The following is an 18,849-nucleotide window of genomic DNA, read 5'->3' as shown; positions in this document are numbered from 1 at the left end:
CTACTCACACACTAGTGTACATGTGTACTCTACTCACACACTAGTGTACATGTGTAGTGTACTCTACTCACACACTAGTGTACAAGTGTACTCTACTCACACACTAGTGTACATGTGTACTCTATTCACACACTAGTGTACATGTGTACTCTACTCACACAATAGTGTACATGTGTACTCTACTCACACACTAGTGTACAAGTGTACTCTACTCACACACTAGTGTACATGTGTACTCTATTCACACACTAGTGTACATGTGTACTCTACTCACACACTAGTGTACATGTGTACTCTACTCACACACTAGTGTACATGTGTACTCTATTCACACACTAGTGCACAAGTGTACTCTACTCACACAATAGTCTTGCCCACATGTTTGAAGGCCTCCTCTACGAACTCCCGCACGCTGTGCACGTCCCCCGTTGCTATGACGAAGTCATCTGGAGTCTCCTGCTGCAGCATAATCCACATGGCCTGAGGGACAGACAGACAGACAGACAGACAGACAGACAGACAGACAGACAGACAGACACATAGATGTTTAGATCAGTGCTTCTCAAAGTGGGGTAAGGGGACCCCCAGGGGTCCTTACCCTAACCCTAACCCTTTCAGGGGATCCCCATCAAAATGTGTTAATATAGCATCAAAAGAAAAATGGTAACACTTTAACCCTTGTTCATGCTTCATCTAGTCAAAAACAGCAGATCTACAATCTCAGAGGGAGCTTGTACAATAAGTCTATTTTTAAAATAGTTTTAACACTTTTGAATAATTTTGAACACAAATATTCTCTTATGGAGGAGGCGGGGGTGTCTCTGGCACGGAATATTTTCAGAACGGGGTTCCGCGGCCAATACATATAATTGGGGGTGCTTGACATGAAAATGTTTGTCTGGTTTAGATCACTGAGGGATCATAACGGCGCTCTGATTTGGACCGAGGCCCAACTGGATCCTGACAGACAGGAAGTGAACCTGCGACCTCTGAGCGGGGCGTCCGCCCGTACCTCTGTCCTGACGTCACCGCACGGCCTCATGGGAGGCATACCGTGGGAAAGGAGGACAGAGCACTCCCATAGGCCTTGTGCGTTGCTGGCACACAGAAAAACAAAACACACTACACAGTACCAGCAGGGGCGTCACAAGGGGTAGGAAAGTGGGACTGAGTTACCAGGGCCCAAGGTGGAGGGGCCCTATAGTAACTTTAGCTATTGAAAAATAGCAGATATACAAGCTCACAGCGCGGCACCGAGTGCCGCGCTGCGAGCTTGTAGATCTGCTATTTTTGAAAAGTCGTAAAAATGTGCGCAAATCTTTGAATATGTATTTTTTAAGCGAACATTTGTAACTCAAATGTTGCTGCTGGGGAGGGGTCCCTGGAACTAAATATTTTGACATGGGGGTCTAGCTGTGGCCAAATACATATCATCTTGGGGGTCCTTCACATTAAAACGTTCATCACTGTCATGGAAACATAGGTTTCTTGGCACACATTTTCACGATTTTTCAAAAATAGCAGATCTACAAGTTCGCAGCGCGGCACTCGGTGCCGCGCTGTGAGCTTGTATATCTGCTATTTTTCAATGGTTAACATTCATGGGGGGCCCGCAGTGAATCCTTGTACCCAGGGCCCAGAATTTGGTGTGACGCCCCTGAGTACCAGTACTAAATGCACACCACAGCACCAGCACTAAATGCAGACACATGCAGAATAAAAGGCAATAGTTGAGAGCAGCTGAAAAAGCGCTGTGGAGACAAACACATCATCTCTACTTGCTCTTACGCATGATTTATCCAATTATAATCGGAAAAAAGCATCCATGTCATTTTAGATTTTTAGCTTTGGCTATTCAAAAATAGCAACAAAATCTGCTATATTCATAGAATCGGCCTCAAGTCTTAATGGGTTATACTTAGTGGCGTACACCTTTTTTAGCTGACCTACAAGCTCTACAATGCGACACATTGTGAGCGCAAATCAGACCTTGAGATGTCTATTTGCAACTGTGAGGTCCAGGCTGTATTATTATTCCAAGTCTGTATACCCCAGTGAAAGCTGATAGTCCTGGGCCCTGAACAGAGAGAGACACTATATTAAACAGCCAGGCAGAGCGTCTATGCATGGTCCCATAATATTTATGGTGAACCGGAGCCAGAAGGTCGGCGCTGGTGACCCCTCGGCACGTCCAGCCTGATTAGAAGGGCCACCAGAGGGGTCAGGAGAGGCACGCGCACACGTTCACACATGCGCGAGGACACGGTCACTGAGAGAGGGGCACATACACACACACACACATACATACTCCGACATGTGTGCACCTAGAGAGTGAGATGCGCAAATGTGTATTTGTGCATATCAGCATGGGCAAACACATTAGTATATTAGGCGAGTGTTTCTCAACCTGTGGGTCCCCCCAGGGGAGGGGGGTCCCCAAATTATTTTGGGGGATCCCCAGATGATTAACCTAACGTGCAACATTGTTTTCTCTCTCAACAGTAAACAAACCAACATAAAGTTTAAGTGTATATAGAGGGTATCTGCACATTCGTAAATTGACAATTTAAGGACTTTTTAACATTGACCAAATTGTCAAATATTAGAGGCAGAAAATGTAAAAATAGCAGATCTACATGCTCACAACGCCTCAAGGCATTATGAGCCCCAGTTAAAAAAAAGTATTATTTTGAGGGGTCCCCAGTTAAAATATGATTATTTTGGGGGTCACAGCCTGAAAAGGTAGAGAACCACTGTATTAGGCAATAGTTATGCATATGTGCACACGGACACAGCCAGTGGGATGTAGCTGTAATGACGCATTGTGATGGATTGTGAGCTTGTAGATCGGCTTGATGAAGAGATTTGGTGTAGAGGAATAAAAGGAGGGGCCAAGTGTAGATGGGACCCTCATTTCCCCAATGAGGCCAGATTATACAAGGCACCTGTTGGCCTATGATAACTCTATTGGCTCCTGTCCTCTGGCTGGTGTTAAGAGGTACAGTACGTAGTTAAAGCTATCACTTAACATGCACAATGCAGCCTTTTTACAGCATGGCGCATAAGGTATGTAGGTAAAGGGCTCACATTTTCTCAAACTTTCAAGCACCACTGTACACGCACACGCGCACGCACACACACACACACACACACACACACACACACACACACACACACACACACACACACACACACACACACACACACACTCTTATGTTGTCTTGAACACACATGTTCAAGACCACTGGTTCTCAACATGTGGTCTAAATGATTGATGGTTGGGAAACCAAATGGACCCTTACGGGTCTGTAACACAGAATGTACAAATGGAGTCAAATGGACCTGTAGCCATTTGTATACTTTCAGAGACCAGTGAATAGTGTTCCCTGAGAATAACCACTGAAAAAAAGAAGGTTCTTTTTAACTCTGAGAGGGAAAAATGATTGAACACATTTTAACATTAACAAATACAACAGCAAACAACAGCATGTCTACCCTGCTATACGGCTCAGTGTTGAAGAATGACAGAAAGTTATCTCAGCAAACTGTCAAAAATATTCTAGCCCAAAACCATATCCAACCAACATCTACTCAGCCTGTATAAACAAGACAACATGGATATCATCATTATGAGAAGAAGGCAATGGAAATTGATTGCGCATGTCCGAAGAGAGCAGAACAAAACCGACACCTAAAAACAACAACCCAGCCAGCCCAGGAGGAAAACATTTGGCAAAGATTGCAGATCTCCAAGCTCAGCAGATATTTGTGTTTAGTTATATCAAACATAACATTTTCGGAATGTCTGTCTGTCTGTCTGAGTGAGTGTCTGTCACAGCGTTTCTCCTCAGTGGCTGGAGCAATTGATCTGAAATCGCATCACCATTAGCATATGAACACACCTGACATAACTGTGAAGCCCGTTTGTCACTTTCACAAATCATATGCTGTATATTAGCATTTTTATGGTGTATCTATATCTATTCTGCATCTAGCTTGAGGCATATCTATTCTGCATCTAGCATGAGGCAACATGTTTAACCAGCTCTGTGTGTGTGTGTGTGTGTGTGTGTGTGTGTGTGTGTGTGTGTGTGTGTGTGTGTGGGGGGGGGGGGGGTCGGTTGTCTGGCCCTGTTACAGATGTTGTCCAAAAATCATGCAGATCGGTACACAGTATCTCTATAGCCATTAAACGAAACGGGTATTTCTTACATTGATGCTCCTACATACCGTATTATCATGCAAGCACCAGTTAAAGTTACTTTCCATCCCTCATATACTGTGTGCACAGTGCACATCCCATAACCCACACACTGCACATCTTTTCGGAGCTCATATCTTTGAACGGGTAAGGGCTAGTATAATATATTATAGATATTTTAGTATTTAGAAGAAGAAAAAAAGAGAAAGCCTAGTATAGGCTTCTGGTCAAAGAAGTACTACATATAGCGTTTAAGTGGTTAAATTAACACTCAGAATTTTGCAATGTGTACAAACATATTTTCACGATGGAAGTACGCAGACATATCAACATGAGTGCTCTCACAGGTCACACACACGCGCGCACACACACACACACACACACACACACACACACACACACACACACACACACACACACACACACACACACACACACACACACACACACACACACACACACACACACACACACACACACACACACACACACACACACACACACACACACACACACACACAGTCATGTAGACTCAGAGTGGAGCTATAATCCAGACAGGACACAGGAGGATGGTGGTGAGGTCTGCAGCTTGGCTGCACTGTGCTCTGCTCTCTGTCTCCTACTGAGGTGACTTAAAGACTCCTGCTGCTGCTCGCCTTCGCTTCCCCAGCAGCACATCAGCACGTTTTATGTGCTATACTTGGATGTGTGCGAGACAAGACTGTGTGTGGGTTTTGTGTATCGGTGCGTGCGTGCGTGTGTGCGTGTGTGCGTGTGTGTGTGTGTGTGTGTCCAGCCACATCAGCAGGTTTTATGCGGTAAGGTTGGACAGCGCCGAAGTTGGCCGTCTCGCTGTGCACATTTTATCTGTGCTCCCTCTGCTGTAGTACTCAGCGCTGAGTGACTCTCTCTCACACACACACAAACACACACGGGCAGACAAACATGCCCGCGTGTGCACACACAAATACACACCTATAAAGAATATAAATTTCTCCAATCTCTGTAAGTAAACAAAGAGCTTATCACAAAATATTATTATAATTATATATATCGCCTACTGACAATTCTATTATATTGGCTTCAAATAGGTTTACAAATACTGATTATGCAATCACATACAAAATGAATACACCTACATGCGTGTGTGCGCGCACACACACACACACACACACACACACACACACACACACACACACACACACACACACACACACACACACACACACACACACACACACACACGTAGTGATGGAATGCTCGTCCCTTGGGAGTGGATGCTGCTCTACGTGGGAATGGTTTGGGGTCACCTGAGTGGTCTACTGTGTCAATCTCTCCCCTGAGCCCGTCACCTGACCTCTCACCCTTTGACCCCTAATGGACAAACCAGATTCTCACACTGTGCCATCAGCCAATGGTGACGGACCCCCGCGTTTGACTGACAGCGGAACACACCAATCGTCACATAGTCATGTTTCAAAACAAAGTCCCGTGCAACCCGAGGTGGTGTTTCATTTGTCTCTCAATTTTATGCTTGTGTGGTTGATGGCAAAATTAACTGAACTAAACTCACAAAGCAAAATGTCGCTCTCTCTCTGTCAACACAATGTGTAAGAGAAAGCAAACACAGGACAAGCCATTAGTCAAACGGAGACTATATGGAGTAGAAATGACGAAGAATGAGATGAAATACTTTTCATGGATAACTCAAGTAATTCAGCATTTGAGCACTGGGGAAATGGAAACATGTTACTGTGTAAGCTTCAAGACAAATTAACAGCTTGCTTGCACAAGAGCCAGGCTGATGACTGAAATCAAAAATGAATTCACGTACCGTACACTGGCCCAGTCAGCTCGGCTGGCTCATGGGTCCAGGAACTAATTATCACCGGAAAGAGTGAAATACCAAACACGCGTGACATCTACACCGTAATACTGTTTTGATCGTCTGACCGGCCGATTATTTGGACTGGTAATGAAGCTGCCTGGTTCTCTTACACCCCTCTGATGAATGTGGATTATGTAGCGAACTGGACGTCGGTGATGATGGGTGTTGTGGGGAAAACGAGGGCCGCTCCGCTGCCCTCGCAGCCAGAGAAAATGTTTATCACAGGAGCTGAGTGATATGGCCTCCGCTGATTTTTCAACCAAGTAATGTAATAAATAACACCGTGTGTGCTTTTCTGCCCGTCGTGACGTGGAGACAAGTGAGGCTGAACGGAACCATGTGAGTTGGGCTGTCACGATTATGACATTTTACATGACGATTAATTGTCACTCAAATAATTGTGATTAACTATTTAATTGTGTTTTTGTCGTTGACAATTACATTTCTGTTTGGCTTTTAGGCTTTGAAGTTACACATGGTAGATATGACACATAACCTAAATATACAAAGAAATTACTGACATATTTGACAACTTTATACTTAAAAAAGAACATTGATATATGCGACGCGTTTTGAGCTTGTTATCTGCTATTTCCACTATTCTTTACTTAAAAAACAAATATCGGAAAATTTTTCAACATGGAAACGATTATGAAATAAATTGTGACAGCCCTACATGTGAGAAGACTTGTGTGTTTGTTGTGTGTATTCCGACATCTACTCATCGATAACCACCAAGCGGGCCTAGGTCTAGGTGTACACATGTTTCCATATTTCTCCTCTTTTTTTTTTGCCTCTGTCCCTACTTGTTTCTTTCCAATCTCTCCCCAGTTCTCTACCACCTTCCTTCTTTCCCCAAATCACCTCCCTCCACCATCTTTCTTTCCCCCTCTCTCTCCAATGTCCCCCTCCCTCCCTCCCTCCCTCCCTCCCTCCCTCCTTCTCTCTCTGGGTTTCTCTGGTTCATTTGCTATCTGATAAACAGCTCAGAGGTTGAGTCCTTCACACTCAGAGTGTACCTTTCCTGTTCTCATGGCCATTCGCTGACCCGTCCCCCACTCAGCCTCAGAGAACCAGACCTCCTACATGCTGCAATCAAATACTCCCGGAGAAAATGTATCGAAACTGTCAAATATGTCACTTGTGATATGTGAGGAAGCCCCCGCCCGTGCGCAGAATTGTCCTAATCTCAAGGGAGTTGTGACTTTTAATACCTCGGATATTTTGGCCAAGTTCTGTCTTGTGCGGAATATCTCTTCTATTTAATAATTATTTTTGTTCACCAACTGCTTTTGATCGTTTTTATTTTCTCCTGCAGTTTAGTTTAATAACTAACCCCTACTGTTGGTCTGCGGAAGGTGTAGATAACCACGCCTCCCCCAATACACATTTAGTTGCCATCTTTTTCTTTTCACTTGAATTGTAAATGGTGCATTTATATAGCACCTTAAGCAAAGCGATTGTGCATTACATTCACCCTTTCACAAACACACTCACACACCGACGGCAGAAGAAACCATGCAAGGCCATTTGGAGTTCAGTGTCTTGCTGAAGGACACTTCGACACTAACTCACGGCGAGCCCGGGATCAAACTGGTTAACCTTCCGTTTCCCAGCTCCTGAGATCCTCTAAAGAGTGTGTAACATGTGGATATGTATATAAAGATGTCACTTCCTGTTTCTAGTTGATACTTGAAAATCACACCTTGTGTGAAGTGAGCGTTGCTATTTATGTGTTAATTTCATTAAAGGAGTAGTTCACCCCCAAAATGACTTTTTATTTCTATTGATTACTTACGATAAAATTACAATACAATCTTAGGAATGGCAAAAATACCAAAATATTATGCCCATGGCGTGACCCTGGGCATACAACAAACTTTGAGCGCTTTGTGCCAAGGTGTAAGCCAGATGTAGGCCATGCTTCAGAGCACAGACAACAAACTTTGAGTGCTTTGTGCCAAGATGTAGGCGAGATGTGGGCCACGTTTCAGAGCCCGGAAAAAGTCAGATGTTGGAGCTTAGCTCCATCCAGGAGCACTGCTCAAAAAGACAGAAGGATGGAAACGTCGCAGGCCTATACTGTGCTGTATATGCCTACGACGTAGGTCTTGGCGCATTCAAAACTCAAAAGTGAGTTGCGAGCCCCCGCTTTGCTCTACATACTGTATGTTGAGGAACGTGCACTCCCTCCCAGTTCGACACCGTTGGCATTGAACCCCAGTCTCCACCATAATAGGAAGGTACTTTATGCATGCGCCACTTCAACACACATGTCTTCTCTTTGATGAAAACCAATTGTGATGTCTGTTAACAAAAGATTTAAACATTTTCCAATTCATTCACAGCGTATAAAATAATATTTTCCTACATCGCAGACTATATTGGCAAGGCAAAATTACACTGATGGGTCCATTTGGTTCCATTTGTAAACTGTCAGAGTTAAGGGGAGACACCAACAAACCATGATGTCCTGTAAGCGAGTTTACTTTCTTTTTTTTAAGATATGTTTTTGGGCTTTTTATGCCTTTATTTGATAGGACACAGTAGACTGACAGGAAATGGGGAGAGAGATGGGGAATGACATGTGGCAAAGGTCGTCCGGATCGGGAATCGAACCGGCGACGCCAGCAGCAGGCATCATAGCCTAGTATGTGGTATGCGCCTTGACCACTAGGCCAGCGGGCGCCCCACGAGTTTACTTTCTCTAGGGTGAAAACGGGATAACCACGCTCCAAACTCATTTTTGAAGCTTGTGATTGGCTGAACCGGAGGTAGGGAGCGCTCCATTGTGTTCACTTGGACCGCGCAGAGGTGCCGAAAGGTTACACATCGGCGAGGCGTCACCTAAACCTAACCTTAACCCTAACCCGCCTCTCTCATCTCCACCAAAAGCAAGCGCTCCAGAGAAAGAAAACTCCATCCTGTAAGCAGCCATAGCCCATTGTAGGCCAAATAACAAGCACACATTAACACTGCTGCCCCCTCCCTGCCTCCTAGTCTTCTAGGTTGTTACTCTCTCCTCCGTCTCTGGCTGTCTGACCATGGCTGACATGTGTAATGGCTCACAGTAAACACTTAATGGAGCTGCTATTATGGCCAGAGCCATCAGCCTCAATCACAGCCTGCTAACGCCATTAACCTTCCAGTTTCACGCAATCGCAAACGCACGCACGCACGCACGCACACTTTTTATCCACAAAATAATTTCCCTGCCTGCAATGTTGCTACCGACTGTATCATACTTTGAAATACCCAGACACACAAGTGTACAATGGCAAACAACACCCAGCCCAGCAAAAACATGCAAGCCTAAAATCTTGCTAAATACAAAGCGCATTAAAGTGGACATTAGAACTTACGGCCAAAATATTGAATTGAGAAACAAGACCACCAGGAGTAGTTGAGAGGGTTCCAGGGGCTCCCCAGCTAAATGAATGACAGGAACCAAATGGACCCTTACAGGTATTTAACTGTGAAGGTGAACAAATGGAGCCAAAAGGATTTGTACACAGGATTTGACTGAATCACGGTCCTATACGAAACAAAGCACATGGAATGATCTTTCTTGGGGAGGGAAGCAAGACTTCACTCCCTTCTCAGAACACAGCGTCGGTCTAACTCATAGAGTATATATAAAATAGAGAGCGGACGAGCCCCGCCCCCACTATCATTTCAATGCAAGTGCTCAGTGGCGTTTTGAAGCAACGGCTACGTGCTAGCATGTAGCTAATCCAGGTGCATTCTGGGGGAAATTGGAACCAGCGTGGTTCCAAAATGACGTCACGCTGCTCTCCTCTCCTGTCTGGAGTGGAGGGGGCGGGGCCAAAATGCGCGTTTAGGCTGCAGTTCCAACTTTGGCCACCATCGGGGTTGCTTCAAATCTAGCCCTGGGTTCTGGGGGCTTGGTCCAACTGCAGCATGTCATAGTAAGACTGATTAACACTTATAAATCAGATAATATCAGATCTACAAGTTCAGTGAGCCTGCGGATCTGCTATTTTTAGCCGGACGACGTACACCGCGCCACTGAGTACTGTAAATCAATGGTAAATCACTGTGCACTCACAGGACCCTGATTGGATGCACAAAACACTCTGGCTTTTTACTGTGGGATTCTGCAGAGGGTTTTTGGAGAAGCGACAAGCCTGTCAGGCTGTCACTTGAGACAGGGCCCGACTTTCCCACACTTCTGCTTCACAGTTAACCGAGCAGCTCTCAGTTCGATTCCACAACTTGCTTGCACAGCTGCGAGGCAAGAATGTCAAAAGGCTGAAAAATAAGACGAGAAGTGTGCTCTTATTTGGCGTGGTCCAGACGATGTCTTGAATAGTAGCAGATGTAGCGCGCTGGTCTGCCAGCCCCGCCTCATACCACTGATAATGAGATTAATGACTCGCACTGAGACGTGTGATTTCACCAAACGCGCACGCAAACACGCTGACTTGCACCTTGACACGCACACTGGCGAGTGGACACACACACACACACACACACACACACACACACACACACACACACACACACACACACACACACACACACACACACACATGGACGGATTAACCCCCGCGAGGGCCCCTGGCCAAAAAAAAATTAGGGCCCCCAACTCTCCACCATAACCCCCCCTCCCTCCCTACGCGCACTGCCCAGCTCGGATTTTAAGCCATGATGATCATCTGCGGGCCAAGAAAGCACCTGTAGACAACAGAGAAGGGCCCACGCATTTGATTTTTAATTAACATGTGCATTTCATTTTACTGAATTGTCAATGACCACGCGGCCCAGTTCCCCCCAAGGGCCCCTGAGAGCCAAGGGCCCCTGGCAATGGCCCCACCGGCCCAGTGGTTAATACAGCCCTGCACACACACACACACACACACACACACACACAAACACAGCCGTGTACGGGAACTTGTACGGGAACATACTCACTGGCATGCTTGCACGTGATCATGCATGTTGAAGCACACAAACATGCATGCACACTTGCACATGACACGTATAGGCATGCACGCACACTCGCAAGGGAACAGGCACACACGCGCACGCACACACACACACACACACACACACCACTGTGCAACGTCACACTGGTGCTAAGGGCATGGTGTAGATCATGTACGTCATACTGAGGCCGTTATCAGCTGGACTGTTGGGACCCACATCCATCATGGCCACTGCTTCCCGGATACGCCCGCAATCATCCACAGCCATCTTGTACTGAGATTAGGCAAATAGTATTGAAATTACAGCTCCACAGTATGACCTGCACTGATACCAGGGCCAGGACATATCGGCTCCTACTACTGCAGTGGAGTCACACTGATGTTTACATAATGCAACGGCTATATTAAACCTCATATTCATCAGAAAGTATTTTAGTTTTTTATCACTGTCCTTATCGCATCACAAGGTTAGACAAGGTTAGAGGGGTTTACTTCCTTCCTACATGTCCTCCAACACACATGCCTCCATTAAGAAGCATCCTATTAGCTCTAATAACATATCCCAGACATTCTTCTTTGTACGTAGATAAGAGTCTAGTCTTTTTGACAGTCGGAAGTTTTGTACCTGATAAGGACATGACTCGAGGTGCTGCTTTTTGGTATGTTTACTTCAGCAGTGCTCAGCTTGTATTGTGAACTAGAGCAGCCATAATTGTCTGAGGTGGCTTGAGGGTTGTACGTATAAAGAAATAGAAAACCTGGACAGATGTGTGTTGGATATGTTAACCTTTTCCAAAACTGCCTTTCAAAAAAAGAACAATCCCATGGAGCTGTACAGTAGTGAACCATAGCGTCTCAGCTACTGGGGAACATGGTTGACTGCCGGACTGTGTGCTCTGTAATGCTTAGTCGTACTGCAAGTCTTCTATGAGTCTATGGACTTTGTCAGTATAGTGTTACACACACTGAAATCAAAATCACTAAAATCGCTAAAACGATAGAAATCAGTAAATTAAAACATTGTAACACTCATCTTTTGTTTTCTATAATTACAATCTAAAATAGGAGCCCTTGTTCGCCCCAAAACAATGTTGTCCTTTAGTCTTAGGTTGTCAATTTTCAAACAGAACATCTGCAATAAACTATTTCTGAGATTGATAAAATGCTTTGTCGCCACCTCTCTAACTCAAGAAATTATTTTCCCTTCATCATCCATTACTGTAAGTTCTGACTTAACCTCCAAAACCAACCAATGAGGAAGCTCTCCTCTACCAGGCAATTAAGCTATTAACCTATGACTTGGTAAATAAGGAAGGAGGAGTAGGCTGGACAATATCAACGTTTGACTGCGCCATCACTGAGCTACTATGAACGTCATTCGATGCCGTTATCTCAGTGTTATGCAGCAGGTGGCTGTGGTTGGCAAATGGTTAAATAAATAGAGTGTATAAAGTTACCAGCGACAAGTGCTTGATTATTATGGTGTGTGTGTGTGTGTGTGTGTGTGTGTGTGTGTGACACAGAGAGTGAGATATAGCATTCCATAACACAAGGATAATCCCAAAACAGAGGATTAGAGAGGAGGACATGTCTGACAGCTTCCTCTGTGCTCAAAAGATCCTTTTGTTCTTTGTGCGTTAAGGTTCTCATGCGTAACACACACACACACACACACACACACACACACACACACACACACACACACACACACACACACACACACACACACACACACACACACACACACACACACACACACACACACGTATAAATATGCATGCATAAAAGAATGCACATGTTTGTGCACGCACACACGCGCGTGCGCCTGCCTGCAGGGTTTGTCAACGATCAATATTCAAACCACCACGTCAGAGATATGAGTGATATCTACCCCCCCCCCCCCTTCTCTAAACAGCCAAACAAGATATCACAGGACCAGTCCAGCCGTGCCAACGCAATAACTAAAAACTGTCCGTTACTCTTCAAACTGTTTGACAAGGCCAACTAGACCACAGATAGAGAGACTGAAGAATCATTGTTATGGATTTTGATGGTTCATTTACCAGAGGAACAGGAAAAAAGATTGCAAGGATTTTGTGGCGCATTGATTCGACAATCTTTTTTACAATTGATCACAAATGTAAACGCTATGCAACTCAAAAGGGGGCTAGAGGAAATGGCTAAACCACATTAACCCTAGCATCCCTATTCTACCCATGTCATAATAGTCCAACAATGGATGGAAATACAGTAGGCGAATATTCCGCAAAAACAGCAGATTTAGAAAGCTCATTAATAGATCGGCTATATTTCAGCTAAGGGCTCTGGTTTACAGTGAGTAGAGGGGGAAAAGGAGGGGACCCCGGGGGACTACAGTAAAACAAAGTATACAGTTTAAGTGGTTAGACATGTCATCACAACGGATGACACAACAGATGATGCAGACCTCAATAGCCATTCCTCCAATGTGGCCTACAGTATGTGTGGGATGTGTGATGGGTTGGGCTGGTAAATGGAGGTGGAGAGAGTGAGAGAGTGTGAGAGAGAGAGAGAGAGAGAGAGAGAGAGAGAGAGAGAGAGAGAGAGAGAGAGAGAGAGAGGGTTGGACGGGGAGTGGAGGGAAGGAGGAAGGGAGAGACTGTCGGATGGGTGGAGAGGAGGGGTGGAGGAACAGGGAAACGGGTGGGGTAGTGGCAGGGTGGGCTCTCATAGTACTGTACATGCCTTTGTTGATTCATTGATGCCTGTGTCGAATTGAAGGAAAACATAACCTGTTGAAAGGATTCTTTTACCTTTTACTAAAGGGAAATATATATATATATAAAAAAACAACAGAAAACAAATCACTTTATTGATCCAGTGCTCAACATTAGACATTATAAATTCCTTAAATACTTTTGCAGACAATTTCTGTCTGACAAGTTTCAGGTTTTTAAGTTAGAATTAGAATTTCAATTTCAATTATGTTATTTTTTTTTATATGTAATTTTTTATGACATCATTGTAAGCATATGAACAACATGTACTGTATACATACATTATGTATAGGCTAAATAAACATGTTGCACTACCATAGGCCTAACAATGTGCTTCATGAGAGTACTAGTAGACATGAAGTACAGCAGCAAAACCAAGTGTTTGTGGTTGGGATTGCAATCGACAATAAACAGCTCTAATCACATTGTCATTACATTAAATTACACTATCTATTAAGGCCGGTGTTCATCACCACATAAAAATGAATTGGTTTGAAACTGTTTAGGGGATGTCATTAGGGATTAGCGCCGACATAGCCTGCTCCTAATAGCCCAGAACAGCATAGCAGCATAGCAAAGATCACATCCTTCTCAGCTTGGGTTTATTCAAATAGTCCATCCAGCTAGCTAGCAAAGTCCTATCTGTCACCCATGGCACCAGAACAGACAACCCACCTGGCTAAAATAGCACTTTGTCCATTCGATCAAATCTCTGCTCCAGTACAACCATGCCTCTGCCCTTTGCTGCAGTCATCCAGTGGAACCAGATATTGGGTTAACAGGACAGAGTGAGCAAGTCCACTAAAATGGATACTGGTATGCTGACATTCCAAAAGTTCCTAACTGGTGAGGGTTCTATTCTCAGAGTGGGTTGTAATTTCCAATCGCTGTTCCATGCACGCATACTGTCTGTGAATTTACTCAGGCCTGTCCAGGGGCGTCACAAGGGGGGGAAAAGTGGGACTGAGTTACTAGGGCCCAAGGTGGAGGGGCCTTAATTATTTTATATACTTTAGCTTTTGAAAAATAGCAGATCTACAAGCTCGCAGCGCGGAAAAGTCGTGAAAATGTGTGCAAATATTTGAATATATGTATTTTTTGTAACTCAAATTTTGCTTCTGGGGGGTCCCTGGAACTAAATATTTTGAGATGGGGGTCTGTGGCCAAATACATATCATTTCTACATATCGTCCTTCACTTGAAAAGGTTTGAGCACGACTGACATGGAAACATAGGTTTTTCAAAAAACCTTAGAAGGATTTGAAATATTCAAAGAATTGCACACTTTTTCATAATTTTTCAAAAATAGCAGATCTACAAGCTTCCTATCTGCTATTTTTCAATAGTTGAAGTACCCAGGGCCCAGAATTTGGTGCGACACCCCTGGGCCTGTCTCTGCCACCAACTCCCTTCTAAGAAAAAGAGTATTCTTCCTCTTTATTTTCTCCGCCTTTCAGAGTTTCAGCCACAGCCACAGTAGAAAGTTTGACGGGTCAATCTGTCAATCTACAGTGTCAGTCTAAATTTGTATTCCAGTGAAAGAATACAAAATTGACTGCATTCAATGTATTTTCTCAGCCAAGCATGTGTAATCTCATCCAATCATGGCCTATACGATACGAAGCCAGATAGTGAGTCAGTAAATGGGGATTGGGGATGAGCTAGATCTGGCTGAGTCACAGACCAGACTAGGCCAATCTGGACTGGGCCAGACCAGACTCTATTGGGCCAGGACAAGCACAGGCCAGTTGGTTTACGCCCTGTCCTGAGACAAAGTATTTCATGTTCTACACGCAAGCACGCACGCGCACGCGCGCACACGCACACGCACACGCACACGCACACGCACACACACACACACACACACACACACACACACACACACACACACAGTTAGCTTTCCCAGGCTCCACCTCAGGGAGCACACATCATCTAAATGCTGCTATGGAGCTGTGATTTTTAGCAGGACAACTTTCTTTTACAGGGACCCCTATTTTTAGAGATGGCTGAAACTATTACTCTCCCTCCCTCCCGCTCCTCCTCTCCCCCTGGCCCCGTCTCTCCTCTCCTCTCCTCTCTCCCGTTGTGTTTTGACCAAAAAAGTCGGAGACTGCGGCATTTTTTTCCCTTGTCAGACGCAGACTGTCTGGACGTCAGTCGAAGACAGACGAGGTTATATTTATATGCGCTGACCTCACTCAAAGCACACACACACACACACACACACACACACACACACACACACACACACACACACACACACACACACACACACACACACACACACACACACACACACACACACACACACACACACACACACACACACACGCTGTGTAACACGGTTGGGAAGATGACGCAGAGGTGACCGCAACCCTGGGTTGTCTGCTTAAGGGTCACTGTAACCATGTTCTGTCGGGACACAGCGGACAGCTGTGGTTGGCTGTGCTTTCGGAAGACAGACATTCTCAGTGATATGACGGTCACTCACAGACACATTAGAAGTCGTGGGGTTTGAGAGACAGAGGTCCCACATAGTGATGGGTATATACATCCGGTCCACTACACAGGGAAAAGGGACCCAACTGGACGCAAACACAAAAGTACAAAAGGGGCGTACCGGTAAAGTAGCTGACTTTATAGCGTGTTGACCATATCGTCGTTGTCGAGTGAAAACCTTGTATGTCCAAAACCGTTCGTTTTGCATTTACCATTTTAAGAATGATTTAAACTAGTGAAAACAGCCGATCTACAAGCACACAACGCCTCGCACCGCAAGGCGTTGTGTGCTTGTAGATCTGCTGTTTTCACTACTTTTGTGCGACGGCCTTGTATGATGAAGCAGGGCTTTACTTTGCGAAAGAAACGTATACATTTGAAACTTGGAGATACAAGGTTTCCACCCGACAACGACGATATGATCTCAATGTCCTCGGTTCAATTCCAGCGCGAGACCTGTGTTGCATGTGTGCCCCCCCCCCCCAACCCTGTCCTCAACTTCATCTCTCTAGGCTGTCTAAGTAAAAAAACAACAAAGACAACGTAAAAACAGCCTATATTTTAAGTAAAAGAGGTACTGTCCAGGATACAATGGACAAAACATTCCCTCCACACATAAGGAGCCCGCCATTAACCGTGTGCAACTGCATACTGTATGTCATATATAGGCATATACTCACATTGACGGACGCAGAGCAAAAAGACATGAAAAGTTCATAAATGAAAACCCACTCTCCCGATGGACTTCAAAATATGTACATTCCATCAACCAAGTCCCCCCCCCCACCACCACCCATCCCCTTGATATTAATATAAGCGTGTTTGCACTTCTAAACATAGCTATGCACACAGGGAAGTGAATACACACACACACACACACACACACACACACACACACACACACACACACACACGCACACACACACAGACACGCTCGCACACACACTTGAACTTGCTGGTGACCTCTGGCCGTATGAACAGTTAGTCTTCAGTAAACAATCTTTCCATGTTTTCAGCAGGGGAGGGTAAGAGGTCCTATAAAGACCGTCATTCACTATTTAATACTGAAACATACACTCCAACTGAGCTGACCATACACACACACACACGCACACACACAGTCCCTGCTCCTTGTAAAGAGGACAGAGCTGCAGTTTTTCAGAGCCAGCAGGCGATAGCGTCATTTTTACACCATGAGAACATGAGAAACACATTTCTCAAAGGAGTCCTCTCATTCGATGTGGGTGTGTTACCATTTTTGGGGGGATAGGACGCACAAAAGACACACACACACACGCATGCACGCACGCACGCACGCACACACGCACACACACTCTCAAAGGCACAGGCTCCAGAGTTAAATATAGTAGCGATATGCTAATCTCTCCTAGCTGAGTTATGAATAGGCGGAGTATGGGGCTGAAAGAGGATGTGGGGGCTGTTTAAAATAAGATTTCTTGTTATTCTGAACTGCATATACTACACTGTGTTACCTCATCACCACCACACACACACACACACACACACACACACACACACACACACACACACACACACACACACACACACACACACACACACAGAACAGAACAGACCCTGAAACAGGACCAGTGAATTGTCTCTTCGTCCCCAAGAGGACATGGCAATGAAATAAAATACAAATAAAAAATGTGGGGCGCCCGCTGGCCTAGCGGTCCAGGCACATACCACATAGGCTCTGATGCCTGACAGCGTGTTGCGGGTTTGAATCCCGATCCCGACGACCTTTGCTGCATGTCACTCCCCATCTCCTGTCAGTCTATCCTATCAATAAAGTTATCCACAACTTTCCAACATCCCATCGTGCACTGCGCAGAATGTGCAGGCAGCTTCCGGCGCCGCAGCCGAGAGTGATCTACAAGCTCACAACGGTCGCATCTGCGACGCAACGTGAGCTTGTGTCTGCTGTTAACCAGAAGTGTCACGCAATTAATGCTACAGTAAATTCTCGCGGAAACAGGTGGATAAAAGCCCAAAAACTAATCTTTAGAAAGAAAAAAATAAAGAAAAAAAATGTACACTCTCAGTTTAATCATTTTCAACCTGGTGACCTTTCAAACTATTATGGCCATGGCACTATAGTCGTAAATAGTAAAGAAATAGCAGATCTACAACCTCACATTACATGTAAGACAAAATATGAAATTAACACTCAGGATCTTGCTGTGTACAAACCCACACCAACACACACATAGCCTTGACTGTCTCAGAGTCAGAGAGGGTACGGCGAGGGCTGTCTCAGAGAGGGTACGCCAGGAATGGGAGAAAGTAAGCCAGGAAAATACTCTTGTTTATTTTGCTGTCTTTGAACGGAGAGAAAGAAAAACAAACACAGGCGACTCGAGGTGAGGGTAGAAGGGGCGGGACAGAGGAGACTGAGGCGTGAATGCCGCCTCTCAATTAAAAGCAGACCTGTTTACATCCAGCCACATATTATCTCTCGCCATATAGCATATCCCACATTCCCTGTGCAAAGTCTACTTCCTGGGGGAAAACACAGACAAAAGGTGATGGATC

The 18,849-nt window shown here is 45.0% G+C and overlaps 1 protein-coding gene across 1 annotated transcript in view; it reads right to left on the bottom strand.

Moving 5' to 3' along the window:
- gmds (GDP-mannose 4,6-dehydratase) overlaps positions 1-18,849 on the bottom strand; it is a 210,225-nt gene that overhangs the window by 45,082 nt on the left and 146,294 nt on the right. Inside the window, exon 8 of the mRNA XM_080720120.1 lies at positions 362-480. Coding sequence (XP_080576246.1) covers positions 362-480 — 119 coding nt within the window. The remainder of the gene's footprint in view (positions 1-361; positions 481-18,849) is intronic.

Source organism: Nannobrachium achirus (assembly GCF_963921795.1).
Source record: "Nannobrachium achirus genome assembly, chromosome: 1".
In the NCBI taxonomy this organism is placed as follows: domain Eukaryota; kingdom Metazoa; phylum Chordata; class Actinopteri; order Myctophiformes; family Myctophidae; genus Nannobrachium; species Nannobrachium achirus.
The sequence above is the reverse complement of the archived record's forward strand: the minus strand, read 5'-3'. Positions and strand labels throughout refer to the sequence as shown.